Source organism: Podarcis pityusensis (assembly GCF_964106645.2).
Source record: "Podarcis pityusensis genome assembly, chromosome: 12".
NCBI lineage: Eukaryota > Metazoa > Chordata > Lepidosauria > Squamata > Lacertidae > Podarcis > Podarcis pityusensis.
In genome coordinates, this window is record NC_138037.1 from 49,620,087 (window position 1) to 49,636,614 (window position 16,528).

The 16,528-nt window shown below is 42.3% G+C and overlaps 2 protein-coding genes across 2 annotated transcripts in view; both read left to right on the plus strand.

The window, feature by feature from the left end:
* The first annotated feature begins 3,544 nt into the window (after nt 1-3,544).
* Nucleotides 3,545-8,127, plus strand: LOC308459238 (uncharacterized protein). Its single transcript, XM_080974344.1, has 3 exons — nt 3,545-4,040; nt 4,353-4,400; nt 6,375-8,127. Exons 1-3 carry the CDS (start codon nt 3,986-3,988, stop codon nt 6,698-6,700), a joined length of 429 nt encoding a protein of 142 aa, XP_080830470.1. The 5' UTR covers nt 3,545-3,985; the 3' UTR covers nt 6,701-8,127.
* A 740-nt stretch (nt 8,128-8,867) lies between these two features.
* Nucleotides 8,868-16,528, plus strand: part of TMC2 (transmembrane channel like 2) — a gene marked incomplete at its 5' end in the record, with an annotated part of 56,685 nt that continues 49,024 nt past the window's right edge. Inside the window, 5 exons of the mRNA XM_080976115.1 lie at nt 8,868-8,921; nt 9,118-9,338; nt 11,030-11,120; nt 12,789-12,870; nt 15,396-15,502. Coding sequence (XP_080832241.1) covers nt 8,868-8,921; nt 9,118-9,338; nt 11,030-11,120; nt 12,789-12,870; nt 15,396-15,502 — 555 coding nt within the window. The remainder of the gene's footprint in view (nt 8,922-9,117; nt 9,339-11,029; nt 11,121-12,788; nt 12,871-15,395; nt 15,503-16,528) is intronic.

The window sequence follows — 16,528 nt, forward strand, 5'->3', positions numbered from 1 at the left end:
GTGTGGGTGATTTAGATCATATGGAAAGTTTTCTAAGGGCCCCCAAAATTCTGGGGACTGTAGTTTAAAGCTGTTGAGTGTTGTTAGGGAACACCCCCCAAAATTCACTTTACAGAGTGGGCATATGTTCAGTGTGTGCCTTCAAGTATTCCTTCCCTATGTTAAGGAGGGGAAATGTTTTGTTTTTTACATAGAAACTGATACTCTAGTGTTCTCTCATTTCTCCAGCTGAACATAAGTATGGGTCTATAACAATGGTATAGCCATATTCTGTCTTTCTGGGGGGGGGGGGGGGAGACATGCACCTGAATGCCTTTGTATTTAAGTCAGAAAAAGCTACCTCTGAAGATACAAGCTACATGTCCAGCACCTATCCTCCAACATTTCTCTGATGAAAATAGGGACATCCTATTCCGGGGACGCGGGTGGCGCTGTGGGTTAAACCACAGAGCCTAGGACTTGCTGATCAGAAGGTCAGCAGTTCGAACCCCGCGACAGGGTGAGCTCCCGTTGCTCAGTCCCTGCTCCTGCCAACCTAAATCAATTTAAAGATTTATGGACAGTCAGGCAAAGCTTCCAGGATGATCGATCAAAGCAAGCTTTTTACCGTAAATATGTGTGTGTGTGTGTGTGTGTGTGTGTAATATTTATTGAAAAGGTAGCAATGGTGGTGCCACAAAGGTGCCTCTAGGGAGGAAATTCAAAAATGAGGTGCCACCACTGAGAAGGCTCTCTGTCTCAAATTACCTCAGGGACGTAGAAGACAACCTCCCACTCTAACCTCTGGTACATAGCTCTTAAGCCTTGTAGGGCTTTCAAGGCAAACACCTACACTTCAGATTGCGTACTTGGAACACATAACCACCATCAACCACTGAAAGTCTAATGAGCGAAAGGGAAAAAAAGGAGCTGCATATTTCTGTGAATATGCAGGAACCAAGTATTAGCACTGGGAAACCTGCTCAGCTAGGGATTATTTATAGACAAGCTGAATGTTGAATAAACGTAACCCAAGGATTAATTAGCTAAAGCCTTATGTTAACCAAAAACGAAGAAAGAAAGGCAACACTATCTGGTTAAATATTAAGGAGTCTGTTGTGTGTGCTTTCAGGATCCAGTTGCAGTTTCTCTGCTAACACAACGTAAAGGGGAGGGGGTACAAAGTTGTCAGAAAACCCTTATGTCTGAAGTTTATTAAAAATCATAAGGTAACTTGGAAAGTGCTGGTGTCCACTAAAAAAGAGAGGTGGTTTCTTGCCACCCTCCGATCCACCCACTGTGTAATCCAGTCCAGTCATCCCCAATGCCTTGCTACAGCCCTGCAAATTGTTCATGCTCTGCGCACTAGTCTGACATTTACATAAGTAATTGTTTAGGTTCGCAGTTGCACATTACTAATTTATATCTTGCACAGAGCAAGCTCTGGAGGCAAAAAAAGCAATCTGTTAAGTTATCAGCCCATAACTCTGAGGAAGAAAGAAAGGCAGCAAGACATTTTATCCTCCTAGGAAAACTAATCCCATATGCTGAGTGGAAAAAACAGAAGATGTAAATGCTCGCCGCTTAACAAACGGGTGAGTAAAATTATGAGCCACACTGAAGGCATAAATCTGTACCAACTATCTGTGGAAGGTTTCGGGCAGGGTCTCCTTCTGAGCAGGGGAATAAATGGGGAACCGTTTCACAAAGCCACGTTCAGCTTTGGACGGTGTGTGAGGCAATAAAAACAAAGGTGAGAGACCTCATGGACACCTGTGGTTTAGGAGATCGATCTTCTAGGTCTCCTTTGACAAACAACCACTAGTCCTCACTACTGCAGACATGGCCTCTTCTCTGTCATGTGGGTCTGCATAGACCCCAAGGTCTGTACTTGATGAGGGGAGAGGGAGAAAAAATTGTTCATTGAATTCTAATTAAGCAATCCCTAGCGTGTATGTCCCATCTTCTAATGCAGATTCTCTGTCTTGCCTTATTTTTTGCTTCAGTGGCCCCTGGCTAAATCATGCCCCTTTCTTTCTCCTGCTCTCACGCACCATCATGTCTTCTATCGTGCCTGGACAGATTCTACAGAATATTTACATTCCCATTTATCTGTGCCATGGAGGAAGGACTACCATACAAAGGGGGCATCATTTAAAGCATGGGTAGGCAACCTAAGGCCCGGGGGTGGGATCTGGCCCAATCGCCTTCTAAATCTGGCCTGCAGATGGTCCAGGAATCAGCGTGTTTTTACATGAGTAGAATGTGTGCTTTTATTTAAAATGCATCTCTGGCTTATTTGTGGGACATAGGAATTCATTCATTTTATTTATTTTTTTCAAAATACAGTCCGGCTCCCCACAAGGTCTGAGGGATAGTGGACCGGCCCCCTGCTGAAGAGAGCCAGTGTGGTGTAGTGGTTAAGAGCGGTAGTCTTGTAATCTGGGGAACCGGGTTCGCGTCTCCGCTCCTCCACATGCAGCTGCTGGGTGACCTTGGGCCAGTCACACTTCTTTGAAGTCTCTCAGCCCCACTCACCTCACAGAGTGTTTGTTGTGGGGGAGGAAGGGAAAGGAGAATGTTAGCCACTTTGAGACTCCTGAAGGGGAGTGAAAGGCGGGATATCAAATCCAAACTCCTCTTCTTCTTCTTCTTCTGAAAAAGTTTGCTGTCCTGATTTAAAGGATATAAGAAGATTCCTGCCTGCTCCATCAGTTCAAAAATCCATCTGCCTCACAGCAATATGTTTCCAATAGAGGCCAGCCAGAGCCAGTTGCTTCCAGAAGGCCACACAAGGATGGTGTAACAGAGGGTGGTCCAACCCACAGCCTTTGGGCCGCACGAGGCCTGTTTTTTAGCAGTCCTCAGCAACAACGTAAACTATTAGAAAAAATGTAAGTATGGTCATCTTTGGGTACCTTGAGTACGGTATCAGAAGCAATAGCTTTCAGTGCCAACAGATGGCACTGAAACATGGCATGACTACCAGGGATGCCAACTTCAATAAAATATGGGGGGGCAGGTAAGCCCCATCCCACATAATTGCTCCCAAGATGTGGTGCACACACACCATTTGAATGGCAATGCCCATCAACTTGGGGGGCAGCCCCCTCAAATATTTTATTGGGGGAGCCAAAGGGACCTCAGCAGCTAGGAGGTGGCTCCTATGATGGCTACATATGCGTATGACATCACTTGAGTCTTCACCTGCTTTCATATTTTGTAATTAATTATATATATTCAATTAAATATATTGTGTATATTCAGTATTAACTATATTACAAAAACTTTAATTTATGATACAGAAATTTAATTCAGTGTGTGGGCCAAGGGTTCTGTGTTGAAGTACTCTTGCGGTCCACTAAGTTCTTCTTTTAATCTGAATGCCACCCAGATCACCCCAAATCTGTTCATTTGCTCCCAATTTTCCAACAGATTCTGCTCTGGAACAATTCCATTATGCTCATTTAATACCCTCCATATGCTCTGTTTCTTCATAATTCACCCAGGAATATTGGAAACCCTTAGATAAAAAGATCTGGGGCCTGTGCATCATGGGCCCGGCCCCTCCAGGAACACCTCAAGTTTCGCAAAGGGTTTGGCAAACATTTCTGCCATGAATGAGAACCTCAAGCCATCACAGTGCTGTGTACACTAGAATTTGCATTGCTCTCCAAAGACATCGCAGAGCATTCTCCAAAGGGCTTTCCTTCATGTTTAAGTAATGTTGTGCAATGTAATGCCAACAGGTGCTTTCCGTGTCGAAAAAAGATCAGAGCTGAAAGTGGCTGGATAGGATTGGTACCGCGAATCTCCTCTCAGCCGGCAGTCTGTAAGCTGAAGCGGCTGTGTAACAGAAGAACAATGTCTGGGAGAACTAGTAGTTGCAAGTTGACTTGACGGCAGTGCTTTGTGAACAGCAGTAGGTAGCCGAAGAAGGCAGCCTAGCGCGCAACTGCATATATATAACTGGTGGCCATAATATCCTCGAGCAAGAGAGAAAAAGATGCCGAAGAAGAAGAAGAAGGAGAAATGTGAATTAGAGGTCATTATGGAAGATGGTTTGTATGGAATCACCTGTATTTGGTCACCATTTCTTGGACCTTGTGGGAAATAACTTGGCTTTAAATTCTTACCCAATGCTCAATGAATATGTATTTGAGATTCCTTTGCAAGAAAAAGCAAATCAGTAATTTGCACACTGTTAAGAATAGCAAAGCAGGAAAAAATAGAATTGTGCATGGTTTTAAACTTACTTTTCTCTGGCCCAAAGTTAGGAGATGTTTTCCCCACCCCATTTTATGAGTTATCTACTGTTATGCTGAAGTACCAACAATAAACATGATCATTCTACTGTATTTGCTGTTTTGCAGTCGGGATGGAGATAGATGGCCAACTGGAGAGTGACTCAGAAAGTGAAGGTAAATGATAGATTAATAGCAGCTGCCTTTAATGGTGTTAAAGAATTTATTTTCCCAATAATTACATGCAGTGTGTATAAACTGATGCATACAGGCAGTGACATAAGCAATTGTTCAGTGATTGCCGGCCGTCGGGGTGTGTGTGTGTGTGTATGTGTGTGTGTGTGTGTGTGTGTGCTTGCCTTAAAATGGGTGGCTAATCCTTTTCAGGCTGACGGTTTGGGCCAAAAGAGAGACCAAAAGAAACTGGGGGTGGCGGTGGGGTGCGTCCAAAAATGCTCTGGTTTCTCTTCAGATCGTATAAATCTTTCGCCTTCCATGAAAATGTTTTGGCGTCACACAATTGCAGCTGGGAACTCATGGGGTGGTCAGTATATGTTATCAGGGGGCAAATAAGAATTGTAAAATATGGACAAATTTGGGGGTTCCTTGGGAGCCCACAAAACAATTTTTTGGCATCATGGCATGATAATGGAAGACCCATAGGAGCAATCATACATACATACATACAGGTTTTTTTGTTTTTTGTCTAAATGGAAATGGTTTTTAAACTAAAAACTGGGGTGCAGGGTTCTTGGAAGGCTACAAAAAACGCACCCTTTTGACAAAGCACCGTTGTGTGCAGGTGCATTTCGCAGCACCATGTTTCTGCGCATGTGCAGACAACGGCAGCCGCTTCTGCGTGTGCACAAACAGCAGAAGCCGCTTATGCACGTGCGCAAATCGCAGCAAACCCGGTATTTACTTTCGGGTTTGCCGTGGTCACAACTTGGATCAGGCCCAAGTAGAGGCGGCCATAAGTAGAGGGTCTACTGTACTTCATCCCAAAAGAAGAATCAAAGTGTGCTGGACCTGAAGCATCCTATCAGATGCATGCCTACCCATCCACCTGAGAGCAAGGAGATTCCATCACCACTCAAAGGCAGCTGATTCCAATGAACTCCACTTACAGTTAGGGAGTTCTTTGTAATGCTGCATCGAAACTTTTGTGCTGTGGCACTGGTGAACTACTAAATCCATACTGGTGAGCTAAGCATGGAAGTGGAGCTGCAATGGAGTACTAAATTCACAAATTTATAGTTTTGGCAAGACTTACGGCAGTGATAAGAGTATAAACAGACCAAAAAGTGATAGAGTGGGATTGTGTAAAGGAGTATATGAAAAAATATGGATGTGAGGGCGATCTGGCTGAGACATCTGTCACCCCATTGATCGCCATGGTTGATTCAGCTGATCTGGCTGGCTAGATCCCCTTCCTCCCTCACCGCTCCATGTGCGTCCCTCCCGAAGCTCCATGCTCGGTGGAAGAGGATGACCATCCCAGATAGAAGGAGTGTACCGTTCTTCGGTCAAGGGTATACGATATGAATATTGTTCTGGTATAAATATATTGATATGCAATGAATGAAGTTTGCAGGGTAAAGATAAGGAGGAATTGGTTATAAGAGGTATAAAGGTAAAATAATATTAATAACACAACAATCAAACTTAAAATGAGAGAAGAAAGTCATATACGGGTGGAGGGAAGTCAAGATTATATGTAATTTTGTTTGGACTTTTATATTATGGATTGATATTTTTCCTTTTTCATTTGTGGCTGTTTTTTTATTTGTTTGTTTTGTTGATGTTGTCTATTCTATCTGTTTTCAGTTATTGTAATTAGCAATTTAAAAAAATAATCCACAAATTTCCTATAAGGGACTCACCCATGGTATTGCCTACTATGTGAATGTCTTAAAAGTCTCTCCTAACATACTTGAAATAATAGTATTATTAACCTTTAGGGCACTTGACTGACTGTTACGATAGATACACAAGTTTGTTATAGTGGTGTGATACAAAAACCAGGCTGATCCAGAGACCACGACAGTCATTGAGGATGTATATTCGTGTATCTGATTACTTGTCTGTACTAGTAGGCTATTCCGTATTAACTGATGGGAGTTTTATTGAAAACAAGCATTTCTCCCTTAGATACAGATGAGGAAGAGGATGAAACGATAGTCAGAAGGAGGAATACAAAGGAAACTGCTAAGGCAACAAAAAAAGAAAATGAGAGGGATGCTGATGATGAAAGTGATGAGGATGATGGAGAGAGTTCCAGGAGGAAGAAAACAAATAAAAAGAAAAATCAGAAAGCGGGGGGTGATGTTGATGGAGATGAAGAAAGTGAAATGGAAGAAACAGCAAAAGGCAAGAATAAGGGAGGAAAAACTGTTTCCAGCAAAGAGCAAAAAGATGCTGCAAACAAGAAAACAAAAGGGAAGAAGAAGAAAAAGAAAAATGCAGATGAGAGGTAAAGATCACAAAATATGCTTAAGGACTTTGATATTTGGGCCTTGGGTACAGATAACTATTTACAAAATGTCTATGCTTTTCTATCAGTTCTGAGTGGCACACAAACATTTAAATCACTGCTTTTCTTAGCAAAATAAACATCTGTGGAGTCCATTGCTTTCCCAGCACCACTTCTGTGTACTCCACGAAGATAAATTGAGATTTAATGATGTGTGCCTTTCAGGAGTAATGCAAATACAGTGGTACCTTGGTTCTCAAACTTAATCTGTTCTGGAATTCCATTCCAAAACCAAAGCATTTCAAAACGAAGGTGTGCTTTTCCATAGAAAGTAATGCAAAACGGATTAATCCGTTCCAGACTTTTAAAAACAACCCCTAAAACAGCAATTTAACATGAATTTTACTATCTAACGAGACCATTGGTCCATAAAATGAATGCAATAATCAATGTACTGTACTATAAAATAAATAAGACAGTATTGTAGATGATTAAAAAAAAAATTAAAAAATTCTTACCTGCACTGATGATAGTCATTGCTTGGATGGGGGGGCTTTTATCCATTTCCGCAGTCACACAATCAATCAATCAATCAATCAATCAATCAATCAGTAGCTGAACTGGGTTCCACACAATCACAAAAACAAATTAACCGGAAAAGCCTCAAAGACTAAAACGCAAAATAAATAGCAAAAACAAAAGTGCCAAACTTAATCCGTTCCGGAAATCTGTTTGACTTCTGAAATGTTCAAAAACCAAGGCGCGGCTTCTGATTGGCACTGGGGCCCCTGAAACGATAGCCGATAACTGCATTGGATGGTGCCCTTCAGCTCTCTATATTGGACAAACAGGCCAAACCCTACATCAAAGGATAAATGGACATAAATCTGACATCAGGAATCACAAGACAGAGAAACCAGTAGGAGAACACTTCAGTCCCCCAGGACATTCTATACAAGATCTCAAAGTAGCTGTCTTATTACAAAAGAATTTCAGAAATAGACTGGAAAGAGAAGTTGCTGGATTGCAACTTATTACCAAACTTAAAACCATGGAGAGACCTGGTCTGAATAGAGACATTGGATTCTTATCTCATTATTGAAGTTGAAATACTTTATTGTCACTTGTACAACTTGTATACAGTGAGATTACACGAGCACCTCCCACTCAGCTCTTAGTCTTAATTTCCCTTGTTTACTGACGCACACCCACCAAACCCGAAAGTCAGTTGCCCTGTTGTTATCTTTTCATTCAGCAGCCTAACAGCCCATGGATAGAAGCTGTTCTTTACCCTGTTGGTGCGACTAATCATGCTTCTGTATCTCCTGCCCGAGGGCAGGAGATCAAGAAAGTGCTGGCCAGGGTGTGAATCATCCCTGAGAATTTTCCTCACTCTCCTGAGGCAACGTTCTTCTGCTATTTCATCCAGCGGATTCACGGGGCAGCCCATAATAATTTGTGGTGTATTCACCACCCTCTGTAGGCACTTTCTATCAGTTGACATCAAACCAGTGTACCACACCGTGATGCAGTATGAAAGGACACTTTCTATTGTGGACCAGTAGAAGATCATCAAATATTGATTGACATCTTTCTTTCGCAATACTCTGAAGAGATGAAGTCTCTGTTGGGCTTTCTTAACCACTAAAAAGCTATTTTTAGCCATCTCACCCCTTGCTTTTTCCTGTAAGACCAACTACAGTCATTAACAGTCATCAAAACAATCTTACCTGCACTGATGATAGTCATTGTTTGGATGGGAAGCTTTTATGCATTTCCGCAGTCACTCAATCAATCAATCAATCAGTAGCTGAACTGGGTTCCACACAGTCACAAAAACAAACTAACTGAAAAAGCCTCAAAAACAAAAACACAAAATAAATAGCAAAAACAAAAGCACCAGACTTAATCCGTTCCAGAAGTCCGTTTGACTTCCAAAATGTTCGAAAACCAAGGTGCACCTTCTGATTGGTGTAGGCGCCCCGGAAACAATAGCTGAGAGCTGCATTGGACGTTCAGCTTCCGAAAAACGTTCAAAAACCAGAACACTTACTTCTGGATTTTTGGCGTTTTGGAACTAAGGTGTTTGAGAACCAAGGTACCACTGTAGTCTGTTGTGTATTCAGGCATCAGTGTCCACATTTCATCCTTCTTTCCATCCTTTATCAGTAATGGATAATATTGACCAAATCACCCAGTATCTTACATCTACCATTACATCACATGTTTACTGAACACACAATAGCCACGAAGTATGTGACACATGCCAAGCTATCCATGGTCAACACCTGTCATCAAATGCAGAGTGTTTTTGCACGTGTTACTCCTGTTTTTGCAATGGAACACAAAACACTGGACCCTGTGCATAGCAGTGACTGCACATGGTGAGCTGAACGCATTTGATGAGCTGATACATGCAAGGTTTCAAAGCACTCACCACATGAACAAAGGAATGAACTGTCCCTGGTCTGGTCCTGTCTTTTTGCTCCTAGTTCTTCCTCATCTCCCAACTCCTCAGACGATGAGTCTCTATGCGAAGAGGAACTGGCCAAGCTAAAGGAGCAAGTGGAGGAGAAGAAGAAACTCATTTCGATCATGAGAAACAAACCCTGGCGGATGGCAAAGAAATTAGCTGTGCTGAGGTAACCTGCAACACTCCCCCCAGTGATGTCCATTTTCACAAGGGATAGGTATGTGTTTAGGCTTCTCTTTCAAAACGGCAGAAACTGCCCTGCAGCCACTATATCACTTTGGGAAAGCAACCAGTGTTTGCCATATCGGTTGCCTTAACAAGAAGAACACTGAAAGCAGGAATCTGTTATCGGTCTTTGTAACTGAAGGCCAGATGATGAGTAGAAATCTCTTCGACTGATACCCAGCTTTGGCTCATTTTATTGCTTCAATTAAAACACACAGGCCTAAATGCCTGGCTTTCAGAAACCTTGTTGAAGTAAGCTCTCTGCTCTTCTTTGATTATTTATGCTTTTTGCTATATATACGAATCACAGTGATCCTTTCCCAAGAGCTTTCAGGTGTTAGACATTTGGAAGCAGTTAGGAGAAACATAATGCACCAATTACTTATTTGTGGAGTACAGCTGCCAGGCTCTCCAGTGAATGACGCAACGTGCCCTCAGCTAATAATGTTTACTGGCCAGCATCAGGGAGTGGCTAAAGCTCAATGGTACAGCATACAGCAAGGTCTCAAGTTCAGCCCTTGGCATCTCAGCAGGTGAGAGGAGAGCATTCTGTCTGGGACAGCTGCTGCCACTCAGACCAGACAACTGAGCCAATTGTCTGGTTCAGTATAAGGCTTCATGTGTACATTAACTGTTTTGAAACCTAATGGTTCATTATGGCTGTTTAAGAAGGCCCTTGGCTGAATATTTTCTCTTTTTGGCATATTGATGTTTATCTAATAGTCATTTTGTTTTATTATAGTCTTGATTTTTCTGCTGATATTTTGATTTATGATTCAGTTGAACTGTGGGTTATTTTATATTCACCATCAATTTCAACTGAAAAATGGGCAGCATGTTTTTAATAATAATAATAATAATAATATAATATAGTGCAAAATGATGTCCAAATTATTTCATACAAAGACCCACATGTACAGCTAGAAGAGAAAGCAGGGCAAGTTACTAGATGCTAAAGTATCAAGGAAACACAACATAAGGAATTAGGGTTGTGGTTAATTATGCCCTACTCAGAGTAAACCAACTGAAATTAGTGAACTCAAGTGAGTCATTTCCAGTAACTTCAATGCCCCCACCAATTCAAGGCACCACAGAGAACCATGTAGATCAGTAACCCCTCATGAAAAAATGTAGGTTTTGTGGTGAAGATACATCCTTTAGTACTCACTGAAAGCTCCAAATCTGAGTAAACTGGTCAGCTGACATTTGGAGTTTGTCAGTTGACGTAACTAGGGAGGGAGACACAGAGAGGACTACCTCAACATAATGTGGCTTGCCATCTTACTAAGAAAGTTGTTCATGGACAATGATGCAACAATGACCAAGTCACAATGTTGAGAGAGAAGAAACCATAGCAATTAAACCAGTTTACATTTATAGTGTAAATATCATCACAGAGGAGAAATGTTGGATAAGAACCCCTTTGTATAACATGACAGCAGACATGATTTCAGATTCCTTCATGATGAAACTCAGACCTTGGCACTGTTTTAGAACTCAAGCACTGTGACTTCAGTGGTTATACTGCATTTGTGGTCAACACAACGGTAAGTGTTAAAGCTTCTGCCAACTTCCAGAGATGCATTATTATTGCTGTTGTCGTTAATATAACCGCCTTTTCAAACTTTAAATTAGGGAGGCTCAAGCTTTTGTTGAAAAGTTTGAAGGTGCCTTGGGGAAAGGCAAAGGAAAAAAGTTGTATGCTTACAAAATGATGATGGCAAAGGTAAGCGACATGAGGAACTCTGGTGAATGTAAGGTTTTCCTGTAATTTAATTGGTGTGTTTTTGCTGCTGCACTGCATGAAAATGTTTTTTAGATGGTACTTGACACTATCAAAATTATCTAAAATTTACAAATTAAAATCCAACCTATGTTGGAAGTGTCAAGAATTGGAAGGGATGATGTACCATGTCTGGTGGGGCTGCAAAAAGGTAAAATGTTTCTGGGATATTATACATGAAGAAATAAAAAAAGATGCTTAGGAGCCCCATAGAAAAGAAACCTGAGGCTTACCTACTGGGCCTTTTGGGGAAAGATATTCCACAAGAAAAGAAAGTAATTTTCCTGCATGCTACAGCAGCTGCCAGAACAGTATTAGCCAGTAAATGGAAAAGTGAAATAATTCCCTCCAAAGCGTATGTAAAATGAGTCATTATATACAACTGGCAAAATTTACAGCAGCCATAAGGTTACTGTAATCAAAAGTTAAGATTACAATGGAAATGCTTTGAAGATTATATAGATAAACACTGTTCACAAAACAGTATGTTGAAATGTACAGATTAAGACTGTAGAGTTTACAAGAAGAATGATGTTTGAAATGAAATATGAAAGATAATTCAGATAAGGAATGTAATGTAAAGATTTAATATAATAGATAACAGAAATCGGGATGTGGTGAAGGGGAGTCAAGGGTGGGTGGTGGATTATATATGTAATTTTATTTATATTATCTTTTTGGTTTTGGTTTGGTTTTGTGCCCCCTTTGTATTCTTGTGTATTCTTGTATTGTTTGTATTGTTTTAAAGAAAGAAAGAAAGAAAGAAAACAGGAATTCAAAATGTTGAAGTTGAGTTTTTAAAGCCATACAGTGGTACCTCGGGTTACAGACGCTTCAGGTTACAGACGCTTCAGGTTACAGACTCCGCTAATCCAGAAATAGTACCTCAAGTTAAGAACTTTGCTTCAGGATGAGAACAGAAATCGTGCTCCGGCGGCACGGCGGCAGCAGGAGGCCCCATTAGCTAAAGTGGTGCTTCAGGTTAAGAACAGTTTCAGGTTAAGAACGGACCTCCGGAACAAATTAAGTTCTTAACCCGAGGTACCACTGTACTTGAAATACATATTTCAATCACAGTCAATGTTGAAATAAATGGAAGAACCAAACCGCTGCTAAATAGGGAAGGCTGTATGAACAAGGATACCTTACAGTACTTAGGTGTGTCTTCACTTTAAACAGGACTTCCCAACATATTTTGTTGCCAAAGGCAAAGAAGCAAATGGCCTCTTTCAGGTCAAGGTGCAGAGTATCCAAGGCCAGTTAAGTTATTCTGGCACTTCTGACAAAAAAGACAACAACCCACATACACCTCTCCTTGGGAGTAATAGTAATAATAATCAATTTGCTGCCCTTTCATGGCACTCAGAAATCAGCTGCCTCACTCTGCCTAATGGTAAAGTATACTGCTGGAAAGAAGAGTCAAAGTAAAGTCCACTTGTTCTCCCTGTCATTGATCAAAAGAGCTCAATGTCACTGTCTAGTTGAAATCCAGCAGTTTTAGATGAGGGGCTCGTCTTTAGTTTTTCAGGACAGCAATAAATAATTTTAACAATTCCACAATTCTGCCTGCAGCGCCGGAGCAACGTTACCTTCTACTGTGTTTATTTCCAGAAATGGGTCAAGTTCAAGAGAGATTTTGACAATTTTAAGACACAATGTATACCATGGGAAATGAAGATAAAAGAAGTGGAAAGTAAGCTAACATTTCTACTTATTTAATAGAATGCTTGTCGATACTGTTTGGAAATCCCTAAAAAGAATCTTCATAGACCAACCTTAACATCACAACCCAAACATAATGACCTTTCCCTCATTTGAAACATCCCATGCTCGCTGTTTCACAAAACACTTCTTTTGTTTACTAAGTTTAAGCACTGCTTTTCAACTTCTGTTTCCAGTGTACAGATAAAGAAGATTTCATTAAAAGAGCAAGCCTCAAAGCTACATTGCATGCTTTATTTTGGAGAACTTCAAGATAACAGAGTTAATAATTTTGTTCTCAGTGTGGAGGGAGAATGCTAGTTATTGACCACTTAAAAACTTGTTGTCTACATCCAATCACTATGCAACAAGGATTTCAGCATATGCTAATTTCCTTGCTTGTCCAGTACAAACAGGGGTAAATGAAGATGTGCAGGAAATAATATTTTAATATTAGTCCTAAGGTGTTGTTTTTTTTAAAATCACTTCAATTTTAGTTTTTTATTGTTCTATGGGAATAACTACAACCCTCGTCAGGTTGATTCCCTGATATTTCTCCAGTTTTTCACATGCTGGCTGCTTATTCCTCATCAATGGTTTGCATTTATTCACTGAAGCCAACACGGGCAGTTGTCCCATGTGCTAAAAAACATGAGTATGGTGTGTGCTTGCCTGAGGAGATGTTTTTTGAGAAATTTTGTGGTGCTGATAACACCAAGGTTGCAGGTTTGATTCCTGTGTGGTTCAGTTGCAAATTCCTGCATTTCAGGGAGTTGGACTAGATCAACCTCAGCCCTCCAGATGTTTTGAGACTACAATTCCCATCATCCCTGACCACTGGTCCTGCTAGCTAGGGATCATGGGAGTTGTAGGCCAAAAACATCTGGAGTGCTGAGCTTGAGGAAGCCTGGACTAGATGACCCTCGGGGTCCCTTCCAACTCTATGATTCATTTCTTGCATTATTGTCACCATTGTCTCTTCTCCATCTGAACCATAGGTGCCAACTCCCTGGGGCCCTGGGTGCCTGAACACCCACAAAATTCCCCACGAAGGGGCTGGGCACCCACAAATTATGGTGCCAGGGCATGACACCCATGGCCCCTGGCACCCTCGGTCACAGGGCCACGTTGGCACTCCTGATCTGGACTGCATCTGTATGCAGTCACAATGGCCAGTCAGTTTCCTTTGAGGCATCAGCAGGGATCAGCCAGTTTCTCTCATTGACACAGGCAGCAGAAGCAGAAAGTGTGTGGGCACAACCTTTCCCTCTGAAGCAGGTAGAACCATGTGGGCACAGTTTCATTCTCTCTTATAGGCACAGCTCTAGGCAGAGAAGCATCAGGCAAGGAGAATGTTAAGTGGCAGGTGCCTCCATTGTTATAGGGCTTTACTTACAGTTTAGAAAGCTACCTGGCACCAAAGGCAGAATGACAGAATGAAGGTTGACAAGGGAGTGTCGATAGTTCACCAGCGATAAGAGGATGGCCACCTGCTCAGTGTGTCAGAGCCAGGCATGGTTTGTGAGATAAATTGGTAAGCTGCCAGCAGGCTGAAGAAAAGGCAGCCAGTAGCAGGACATGGCAGAGGGACACAGTTATGGGGGGAGCAGAGGCAAGGTTTTGCCTCCAGTGGCAAAGCATCCTGGGCCAGCCCTGTGTGTGTGTTACGATATAGAAGCAATGCAGCCACGAGCTGCTAGCTTGAAAACAGCACATGATGGAATGTTAGGACTGTTCCGTGGGAAACAGAGGGACAGTCAATTCACAGGGCAATGCACCGGAATTAGCTCAGAGTGTAATATGAGCTCTTCCTTTTGCTCTTGTACAGGAAGTACAGGTTTTGTTTCCCTCTCGACTGCTGGAGTTTGAAGAGAGCAGTCATGTTTTTTGTAATGCTGCAAAGACAGAAATAAAGGCATGTAAATACGTTTCTGTCTATCTCTTTCCCCTGCCCGGGGGGGCAGGAAAGAGGGGGGGGGTGTTCTTCTCACGCTAAGAAGGATCGCCTATCGCGACCTAGCCTGTATCCTGCTGGGGAATGCAGACAGGGAGGTCAACAGGAGATCAAGCCGGGTGCCTGGAGAGTGGCCAGTTTCTCCTAATAAAGGCTTGATTCCCGACAGTGTGATCATAATAATAATAATAATTTATTATTTATTCCCCGCCCATCTGGCTGAGTTTCCCCAGCCACTCTGGGCGGCTTCCAATCAAGTGTTAAAAACAATACAGCATTAAATATTAAAAACTTCCCTAAACAGGGCTGCCTTCAGATGTCTTTTAAAGAGAAGATAGCTGCTTATTTCCTTCACATCTGAAGGGAGGGCATTCCACAGGGCGGGTGCCACCACCGAGAAGGCCCTCTGTCTGGTTCCCTGTAACCTCACTTCTCGCAATGAGGGAACCGCCAGAAGGCCCTCGGTGCTGGATCTCAGTGTCCGGGCTAAATGATGTACCTGTACCACAGAAAATTCTGTCTGAACTCAGCACTTTTCTAATGACGCCTTCTCATTATTAAAGGTCATTTTGGTTCTTCAGTGGCCTCCTATTTCATATTTCTACGTTGGATGTATGGAGTGAACTTGGTCCTGTTTGGCTTGATATTTGGATTAGTTATAATTCCAGAGGTAAGTATGGAAATAATAATCCTCAATAAAAAATTGGGTTTGGACCCAGAAGACATTGAGTTGCATCAGCTCATGTTGCAATAAGCCATACCATCTAAACGGGATCTTTAATACATGGCATATAGAACGCCGGGGCAGACCTCTAGGGAAAGGCTGTCGCTCAGGGGCAGAAAGCATCTGCTTTGCATTCAGAAGGTTCTAGGTTCACTCTTCATGTATGTTGAGAGACCCCAGTCTGAAAGCTGGGACAGCTGCTACCACACTGTTTAGACAATATTGAAAAAGACTGGCCAGTGGCCTAGAGCCAGCTTTTTATGTGCATGGGGACCCTCAAAAGCAGGCTTTTAGAGTGCCCAGGAAGAGGAGAGGAAAGCAGAACTCTGCTCTCACAGCACTGGATACAAACAGGGGTGGCACTGTGGTCTAAACCACTGAGCCTCTTGGGCTTGCCAATCAGAAGGTCGGTGGTTTGAATACCCATGACGGGGTGAGCTCCCGTTGCTCTGTCCCAGCTCCTGCCAACCTAGCAGTACGAAAGCATGCCAGTGCAAGTAGATAAATAGGTACCTCTGCGACGGGAAGGTAAACGGCATTTCCATGCACTCTGGTTTCCGTCACGGTTTTCCATTGTGCCAGAAGTGGTTTAGTCATGCTGGCCACATGACCTGGAAAAATGTCTATGGACAAACGCCAGCTCCTTTGTCCTGAAAGCGAAATGAGTGCCGCAACTCCATAGTCGTCTCTGACTGGACTTAACCGTCCAGGGGTCCCTTACAAACCTTAGTCTGGACCCTGGACCCCACCTTACATTGCTTCCTAATTTTAATATGTGCAGGCAGCAACAGCACATTTCTCTGCATGGAGCTATCAAATTCACCCTAGCCTCTTGCTGCTATCATCTATCAGCCCCATCATCCTGAATTCTTGCATGCAAACACACACACACACACACACACAGAGAGAGAGAGAGAGAGAGAGAGAGAGAGAGAGAGAGCACAGCACAAACAAACAAAGATTACTTCACAA

Bases quoted from the DNA above. Each gene is read 5' to 3' on its own strand.
- LOC308459238 (XM_080974344.1), top strand. From the start codon at position 3,986: ATGCCGAAGAAGAAGAAGAAGGAGAAATGTGAATTAGAGGTCATTATG. The intron at 4,041-4,352 runs GTTTGTATGGAA...GCTGTTTTGCAG, and splicing joins AGAGGTCATTATGGAAGATG to TCGGGATGGAGATAGATGGC. The intron at 4,401-6,374 runs GTAAATGATAGA...TTTCTCCCTTAG, and splicing joins GAGTGACTCAGAAAGTGAAG to ATACAGATGAGGAAGAGGAT.